Source organism: Aedes albopictus, chromosome 3 (genome assembly GCF_035046485.1).
Source record: "Aedes albopictus strain Foshan chromosome 3, AalbF5, whole genome shotgun sequence".
Taxonomy (NCBI): domain Eukaryota; kingdom Metazoa; phylum Arthropoda; class Insecta; order Diptera; family Culicidae; genus Aedes; species Aedes albopictus.
The window spans coordinates 338,989,763-338,999,504 of NC_085138.1; the positions used below are offsets into that span (position 1 = coordinate 338,989,763).

The window sequence follows — 9,742 nt, forward strand, 5'->3', positions numbered from 1 at the left end:
GCCTAGGTAGTAGAACGAGGAAGCCGTTTCACGAACCAGTAACGTCAGATCCTTCTAGAGGCATTCGCCTTGTTCGATGATAGTGGCGAACTCATCTCGAGCAAAAAGCCACTTAAATAAAGAAAAAAAAAACTCGATGTCGATCTGACTAATGTTGATACAAGAAGTATCTTTAGCCAGAATGGAGCGAGGTCTCTTTTTGTAATCCTGTCGGAATTTTGTATGGGAAAACATCATATTTTTTTTTGCATTAGAGTGAAGCTAAACATCAAGTATGCTTGTATATTAGTGAGTGCATTTATAATAAGGAAGATTTTTGGAGTGCCGTGAACTAGCAGATATACCTATCAACAAATAATGTTTGAAAGTGTGAATCTAACTACTGTAGATATTTAAAGTTCTTGTATTTTCAAAAAACTGCCTAGTAATCTAAGATTCATCATTGGTAAGAGATTCTGAACTTAACTCACCTGTAATTGTTTTCATATTCACTCAGCATTTGCCGTACCATATTGTAGATCAATTTTGTGTGTACCCGTTATTCACGAATCATTTACTCGATCACACTACTTCTTCAGATGAAACTAATAATTTTTCCCCTCGTTCAGCGCGATGAAACGTCTTCGACCGGTTCGAACTTTTCGCACATGTTCGATCCGACGATCATCGATCGGCAGGCACTGGCCACCGCCGTATCCAGCACTACGAATTCATCGGCTTCTTCGTCGCCACTTTCCCAGCAGCAACCCGGTCCCACCGTCGGCAGTACCGGAGTCAATGGGGATCTTCAGAAAACCATGTCGGTTGAGAGCAACGGAAGCGTAACTGGCGGAACCTGCGGCTCGGACGAGCACGGTTCCAAGGGAGATCTGAAGGATATTGTAACGATCGGGGATCTGAGCGGGGGCACTGGGGATTTGACGACCGTTACCAACGTGGTGTTGGATGATGGGCACAACGATAACAATAGTAGCTGTGACGAGAATTCCAGAAAGACCAGTACCATCAGTACGGATTACACATCGCACGAAAACACCCCGGAAAACACGATTACGCCGGGTAGTCAGATGCAGCAGCACTTTGTGTATAGCGATCTGGAGCAGGACACGAGTGGCGGAGCTGCTGTCGCCACGCCTCCTGCAGTCGCTTCTTCCTCAGGATGCCAGGAAGTGGACAAAACTGATCAGTGTATTATTACAGTGCCATTAGCCAGTAACGATGAGAATAGTAAACCCACTAATACTACTATTACTACTGCTAACAGTAATACTGAAATTTCATCTAGTCAACACGTTAGTTCTACCGCAAATTCTATCCCTATCTCAAACAATGCAACCGCCACTAGCAGCAACGGACCCGTTGATTCCCCCAGCGTCGAAAACCGACAGCCCCTGCGGGAACGGAAGATGTCCCGATTTTCCGTTACGCCAGTTATGCTCCCTACCGAGGACGTCAAACCGGCAGCCGTAGAATCGCCCAATCCAGCGATGCCCAATGAAATTCCGCCTCAAGTTCCTGTGTCGGAACCGGTCTCGGTCCCGGTTCCGGTTCCGATTGCTGAACCACAAGCGCCCCTTGTGCCGGAGGTGACACCGGAACAGGCTTGCATACAGGCTTCCAATGAAGTACTGCAACAGCAAATGTTGCTTCAACAACAGCAACAGATGGAAATGTACCAGCAGCGACTACTGCTGGAACAGCAGGAAGCGGAAGTGCGCGCTCAACAGCAGTATCAATATCAGCTGCAGCAGCAACAACAGCTTCAGTATCAACAACAACAAATGCAGGTACAGCAGCAGCAGCAGTTCATGTCGGAAGCAGCCGCCATGGAGTACGAACAGCAACTGTACCAGCAGCAACAGTATCAGCAGTCAGGTAAGAAAGATTCTTCCAGAAATTCCGCCATGAAAAACACTAGTAATTTTCTGCTAGAAATTCATCGTACTAACGCATGATTTCAATTTTGTTTTCAGTGCTGCTCCAGCAACAACAAGCACAACAGCAAGCGCAATCGTCGCAACCGCCCTCGGTTTCGTCTCAGACGTCGCTCGATCATGCATCACGAGATTCCCAGCCTAGCCGGATGCCAGAAACGCTCGAACAGTTGAAAATCGGTCTCGAAAGCATTACTCACGTGCACGTGATAACCAGCAAACCGTCGTCGTCTTCATCGTCCACTCATTCGGCCCAGCAGCAACAGCAACCGATCCAGCAGCAGCAGCTAGATTCTCATGGTCAAGTTCCGCCCAATGAATATCTCGTCCAGCAATCGCAACAGCCTATCTATCAAGCACAAGAGTATGTTCCGGAAGTTCAACCGGAAGTGGCCCATGAATACGTCCTGGACGGCAATACGGCTTTCCTGGAACAGCAAATTCTACAACAACAACAGCAACAGCAGTTGCAGCTACAGCAGCAGCACTTGCTGAACATCATGACATCATCCCAGGACGCATCGATGTACAACTCGAGGAGAACCTCGGCCGACATGAACGTCCAACCGGTGGTGATCGATCAACAACAGCAGCCACATCCGGTGCCGGTGCAACAACAGTCGCAAACTCAACCGGGATCTATTCCCACTTCGGTACCGGCCGTCAGCGCTGCTGGCAGTGATGCCAGCACTCCCAACTTGCGTGACCAAGAGAAACGGTTATCCAATCAGGGTAGTGTCGATCGGATAGATAGGTGAGTAGTATAACGTTTGGTTTAATGCAAAGTTCCATATATATGAAGCCGTTGTTTTCTTCGCAGTTCTGGTAACAATTCATTAGCTGACCTTCATCACAAGTTAGCTCAATTGACGTCAGCTCAAATCAATGAGCCACCAATAGTCCCACAACCGGCTAAACCTCCACATCTGGCTGCTTTCGAACAGCAGCAATCGCTGACTCAGGTAGTTCCTCTGATGAATTATCTGGCAATTCAAAGTCATTTCATGTTCCATTATCTATTTCACAGCAGAGCTCCGCAGTTACTAGTCCTTCGATAGAATGTCCGGAACCCAAGTTCCCGAACGATGCGAAGCCGATGATCCGCAAAGTATCACGCTTCCAGGTGCAAACAGTCCAAGAATCTCCCAAAACAGATCAAACACAGGCACAGCAGCATCAGTCTCAACCTCAACAACAACAACAAACACCACCATCACAGCAGCAACAGCTTCAACAACCTGCGCAAAACTATTCATCGCCAACGGATGAGGCCGTTTTTGCCCAGCAGCAACAGCAGCCACTGGTGTGCGAAGTACCCACAACCAATGATCTTGAGGCCAAGCTCAACCAAGTGATACCAAAAACGCCCAATATGGAAACCGTGCAGCAGCCCAATTTTGCGGCTGCCCTTCATCAGCAACAGCAAATCCAACAGCAGCAGCAACAACAAATGCAGCAGCAGATGATCCAACAACAGCAGATTTCTCAGCAACAAACACAGCCAATGATTCCAGCAGTTCCTATTCAGCTACCGCAACAACAACAGCAGCAGCAAATTGTTCAGCAACAAGTTGTACAGCAACAACAGCAGGTTGCGCAACAACAGCAAGTTGCGCAGCAACAACTAGTTGCACAGCAGCAACAAGCTATTCAGCAACAACAGGCTGTTCAGCAACAACAACAGCTTCTTCAACAGCAAGCGATGTTGCAGCAACAACAGCAGCAACAGCAAATTTTGCAGCAACAACAACAGCAAATGATGCAGCAGCAGCAACAACAACAGCAGCAGCCCCAGCCGATACAACAACAGCAGATACAACCAACGTATCAACCGGTGCCGCAAGTGCAACAGCAAATTTCACAACAACCCATAGTTCAGCAGCAACCGCCACAACCGCAGCCGACAATGATGCCAGTTGTAACGCAACAAATAGCAGTGCCACAACAACAGCAACAACAGATCGTCCCGGTGCAGAGTGCGTCTAGTAAGTACCAAGTAAAAATAGACCCTATAATTGATCCAACATCATACATAAACTATACCTACATGAGATGTCCGGAGTCCAAAATATCAGCTGTGCCGGCAACTCCCTAGCCGAAGATGAAATTGAAGACAATAAAAAGTGGATAACAGCGAGATATTCATTTATATATCTGAGGTGCTTTATTCTTTATTCTTTAATCTGAGCGCGTTGACAATGCGATACAAACTGAGCGTAGCTCGGAAGCGGGTCGTGTGTCGATGCTGCAGGGCAGTGTAGCCAGTTTTGCTGCGCACCGCAGTACTCCCCCTTCCTAGAAAATCACTGAATCCTGAATCGAACATGGTGGCCACTCTTGGTTATACGGTCGGATGATGGATCAGGTTCTTTGGCGAAGTAGGCTGGTTTTAGTCTGTCAATTGACACGGTTACCTCTTTGTTTTTAATTTTGATAGTCAACGTTTTGCTGGTCCTTGTGAGAACTTCGTATGGTCCTGTAAACGGTGGTTCTAAAGCGGCTCGAACTTTGTCGGTTCTTAAGAACACGTGCGTACAAGTTCCTAGGTCTTTCGGAACGAATACATGTCGTTTTGTATCGTTATTGGATGCAGAACGAGGCACCACTGAATTCATTTTCTCTCGTAGATTTGTGACGAAGGATTCCGTCGAGCCGCGAAGAGGTTGTTTCTCCATCATTGCTCCAGGTATGCGAATGGTCGTGCCGTACAGCATGTCTGACGCTGATGTTTCTCCACGAATTGCCGTTCGTAAACCGAGCAGAACCAACGGCAACGCATCAGTCCAACTTGATTTATACGATTCCAAGGCCGTTTTGAGTGGTCTATGCCAGCACTCGATTATCCCATTTGCCTGTGGATGGTAGGGTGTAGTATGAATCCGTTCCAAGCCTAACAGTACAGCAAGTTCCTTCATCAGCTGCGACTCAAATTGACGACCTTGATCCGATGTTAGCTTTGACGGAGTTCCAAATCGAGCGACCCACACTTCAACGAAAGTTTTGGCAACCGTTTCCGCAGTCATGTCCGGGATAGCCACTGCCTCAGGCCATCTGCTGAACCGATCAATCATGGTCAGAATATACCGCCTTCCATTGGATATCGGCAAGGGACCGACAATGTCGATGTGAACGTGCTCGAATCGTTCGTCCGGAACAACTATCTGGTTAGAAAGCGACTTGGTATATCGGGATACTTTGTTTTTCTGACACTCTTGACAAGCTCGGGTCCAATTTGAAACGTCCTTTTTGACTCCAGGCCAAACGTAGTGCTGCAAAATCTGTGCTTGTGTGGCTTTTACTCCTGAGTGTGCCATGCGATGGAACTGGTCGAATATGATTTTTTGGTAGAAACGAGGAACACAAATTCGCACTTTATCGCCTTGTTGCTGACAAAGTAGCTTAACACTGAGCTGAGCGAATTTCAGTGTTTTTACATCGGGATTGGCCTTGTGCCAATTTTGCAGTTGTTCGTCGCATTCCTGTTTCCTGGCGAAATCGTTTTGGTTAATCGTCGATGGCAACCAAATAGCCTCTACTCGTGAAAGCACGTCCGCTGGGATATTGTCCACACCGGCGATGTGAACGAGATCTGTTGTATACTCGCTTATGAAACTCAACATTCGCTGCTGTCGTGGAGTTGGTTTGTTCGCATCCTGCTTGAATGCAAATGTGAGTGGTTTGTGATCGGTAAATATTACCGGATTACGACCCTCGATCACATCCTTGAAATGTTTGACGCCAAGATACACAGCAAGCAGCTCTCTATCGTAAGTAGAGTAACGTCTTTCGCGGTCGTTGAACTTCACGGAAAAATATCCCAATGGCTTCCATGCACCTCTGGATCGCTGCTGCAACACGGCTCCGGCAGCCAAATCGGACGCGTCGACCATCAGGGACAATTGGGCTTCTGGATCGTAGTAATCCAGTTCTGTAGCTTCAACTAAACACCTCTTGCACTTTTGGAAGGCTGCTTCAGCTTCAGCTGTCCACACGATTGGTGTGTTATCGTTCTTCCTGTTTGAGGGTATCAGTTTGCGCAATGGAATTTCGGCCTCAGCAGCATGTGAGAGAAAGCGGCGATAGTAATTGACTAGGGCAAGGAAACGTCTCAGTTTCTGTACCGTGTCTGGTTTCGGGAAATTTGCGACTGCTTGCACCTTCTCCGGAATCGGTTTGCAACCTCCGGTAGTTATCAATTGTCCCACGAACCGTACTTCCTGTTTTCCCAGCTGGCACTTGTCGGCGTTGATTTGAAGTCCGTTTGCTCTCAACCTCTCGAAAACCATGCGTAGGTGAACTTTATGCTCCTCTTCGGAAGACGAAGCGATGAGCAAGTCGTCTAGATAACCGACGACGAATGGCATGTCAAAGAATATGTTATTGATAAATCTTTGAAATGTCTGACCAGAATTTTTTAAACCTGGCGGCATCACGAGAAACTCGTACAAACCGAGTGGCGTGATTATTGCAGTCTTCTCGATATCTGCCTCATGCATGGGGATTTGATAGTAGGCCCGTTCTAAATCTATTACAGAAAAGACAGTCTTACCTTGCATTGTTTGACAAATGTCGTAAATGTGCGGCAAAGTTGGTTTGTATATCTCGGTGCCGTAGGTAGCAATTCGGGTGCCGTTGGCGGCATATAGGTTCATCCCTGGAGTCGGCCTTGACTTATTGCTTGGAGCACACGGCAGTACTGAAAGGTCAGCACCGGTATCGACGAGAAATTTATAGTTGGTTGCTGGGTCCTGGATGATAAGACGGGATTGTTGAAACTTACTGCCCTCGCCCGTCGTCGAATGCAGCTGCTCTAGTTTTTTTGCTTAAATTGGCAGGGTGATCGGCAGCTTCTCGCGTTGGCGCCAAATTTTCTGTGGTAGAAACAATACGGATGATTTCCTCGTGAGCCACTTCGGGTACCACCAAGAAATCTGCTGAAACTCCTGCTGCGGGGTCTGCCACGCTCTTGACGAAAAGCGGCAATTTCGTCGGAAAGGACAGAAATTTGTTTGCGTAGTTCCTCGAATCCGATGTCCTTGTTGTCCTCCCACGTCGTTCCAGCGGAGGATATTGATCGCGTTCTGGTGATGTCCGCAAGTTTATCCGCTTGTTCAGCTAGCTGCGCCAATTGGAGAGTGGCTTCCGAGACCTTTAGAACAGCTTGTGTCGTTTCAGGGAGCTGCTGCATCCACAACGACTTAATGATTTTCTCGTCGGTGATGACATCCCTGGCGAGATCCCTCATTTCGCGTAGTAGTTGCGAAGGTTTGCGATCGCCGAGTTCGCACCCACGTAGTAGCTGCTGCATACGATTCTGCTCGCTGGTGCTGTACTCGCTGATAATTCTGTCCTTTAACGCTGAGTACTTTCCATTCGCCGGTGGATCTCGGATGATGTCCGAGCAGCATGCCAATATCTCCGAATCGATGGCAGCGAGGACGTGGAAGTAGCGCGTGTCCTCGCGAGTTACTTGATTCAGCGTGAATTGCGCCTCTAGCTGAGCAAACCAAAGAGTTGGGTCACGCTTCCAGAATGGCCCGATTTTTATTGCAACTTTGTTTACAGTACCGCCGGCAGCGTTGTTGACATCGGTACCGCTGTTCACGACGGGCGGGTTGTTTGCAGCGGCTGCTCGGGCTACTCGCAGCTGGTCCTGTAGATGAGCGATTTCGTCTTTCAAACGTTGTTCGTCCGCCATCTTATTTTGGGTGCTGCTGGTGGGCGCCTTGGCGAAATTCCAACGTGTAGGCAGCTACAATGGCGGTCTGCAAACGAAAGCAAAAAATCGACACACAGCCAGTTGCGCCCAAGTGTATTGATTTGTGTGTTTCCTTACTTTTTTGCACGTTCCTATAAATATTTGAGCCGGCGAACGTCGGGGTCACCAATGAGGTGCTTGGTAATAAAACGCCGCGATTAGAACAACTATAAAACGGAGTACTTTATTCTTTAATCTGAGCGCGTTGACAATGCGATACAAACTGAGCGTAGCTCGGAAGCGGGTCGTGTGTCGATGCTGCAGGGCAGTGTAGCCAGTTTTGCTGCGCACCGCATATCACTTGAACATTGTTGAAATGTGTTTTGAACATGTTAACGATTGTTTTGAAACCATCTATCTTTTCCTCTTACAGATACTGTCGCTGTCTACTCGGAGCAAAATGCGGTGGAATCGTTCAACAGCGAGGACATCGGCCAGAACCTGGTCGCCATCCAGAATCATCTGCGCAGTTTGCAGCTAATGTCCAGCGCCCGGCAGCAGCTTCAGCTGCTTCTCCAACGGCAGCACATCGAGCACGAAGAGCTCAAGCTGCGCCATTTCCTCGAGCTGGAAAAATTTCTCAAACAGCAGAAAGAGGACATGAAACCTGCATTGCAACAGGCACCACCCCAGCAGCAGCAGCAACCGGCCGCTATCACAGTGCCAGTGCCGGTTGCCATACAGGCTGCTCCCGTTCCCCAACAGCAGCAGCAGCAGCAACAACAGATCATTGCGGACATCACATCGCCTACACTTACCGTGAGTCGGGGTTTCGACCAGAACACGATCACCACACCTTCCTACAACAACTACAGCACGGTCGGTAGTTCCAGCAGTGGCGGCAGCGGTCCCGAGCTGATCGACCTGGACGCGTCGCTCACGATCGTGAACGAAACGAACAAGTAGAGCAACCAATTGCAACATCAACAACAACTTACTGCGGGGGTCAAAGTGGTAGTTTTAGTGATTCGTTTTTAGGGTGTTTTTCTTCCTAGAGGAATTTAATTGCTACTACTGCTAGTGAGCATTGTTTTTTATAAACGTACATATATTTATCTAGAGGTACATATATATTATATTAGGAGCCACATTTTATTGGCTTTCCGTTTCTCCTTTCACTTTTCCGGGGCTGCTGGTTGGCTGTTGAATAACGCTTTCGTCATTCATTCGAAACCGAAAATGAAAAGATTACAAGAGGAAACTGTATGATCGATCCTATATGGAACAAAAACGCAAACGCCCTATCGATATCTGCGCCTAGTGCCGCCACCACCACCACCACCAACCATCATCATTATAGGAATCCACTTTCTTCGACAGCGCCGTCATCGACGGCGGCGTCGTCGTCTGGCTTGTTGTGGTACGGAACAATTCGTGCTGAAACCGGGTCACTAATTACACAAAAAGGTTATAAAAATATAATTTTTCTGTTCACATTCCGTAGTTTTAGTGTTGTAATAAAAGTAGAGAAATCGTTTTAAACAACATAGGATGAAACTGATGGAGCTAAGGGGAAGGGAGTTTGTCATTTCTCGGGAGAGGATCTTGTAGGGCATTCGTCTCGGGAATCGTTGTTAACCCGACGTGTCCGCTAGACAGAAATGTCTTTTTATTTTGCTGCCAGAAAGAGAAAACGTAACAGAAATGATCAACACCGATGCTTTCCATTCAAACGGCAAAAGAACATTTCTGTCATGGCACATCTGTCCAGAAAAAAAGGCAACACATATCTGTCTAGTGGACATGTCGGGTAATATCGTCAGGGCAGGCCATAAACACTAGCCTTCCGTAGTTTCTGTCCGTATCCATGCACGTTCTGCGAATAGTGTGAACACTATATCAGCCTTCTACATCTTGAGGAAAACAAAAGATTTTTCCTGCTTTTAGCGGATGAGATCGCATAGCAGTGTGTCTGCATAATGATGAAGCCATTTCTCTGCACCCCGCGTGCACGCTATGCTTGTGATAAGGGTAAGTAGCTAATCCAATTTTAAATAAACGGACATGTGAAACGGGGTTTTGGCCAATTTTAACTCTAGTAAATACCTAG

General features: G+C 47.6%; 2 protein-coding genes across 2 annotated transcripts; one reads left to right on the forward strand and one right to left on the reverse strand.

The window, feature by feature from the left end:
• Positions 1–606: 606 nt before the first annotated feature.
• LOC134284300 (putative uncharacterized protein DDB_G0271606) lies at positions 607–9,135 on the forward strand (the record flags this gene model as incomplete). The annotated part of the gene is given in 5 exon segments (XM_062843098.1): positions 607–1,875; positions 1,974–2,688; positions 2,755–2,896; positions 2,962–3,919; positions 8,066–9,135. Coding segments are annotated over 5 exon segments (3,617 nt in total), but the record flags the coding sequence as incomplete, so codon positions are not given.
• LOC134284302 (uncharacterized) lies at positions 6,739–7,974 on the reverse strand. Its single transcript, XM_062843107.1, has one exon. It carries the CDS (start codon positions 7,630–7,632, stop codon positions 6,745–6,747), a length of 888 nt encoding a protein of 295 aa, XP_062699091.1. The 5' UTR covers positions 7,633–7,974; the 3' UTR covers positions 6,739–6,744.
• Positions 9,136–9,742: the final 607 nt, after the last annotated feature.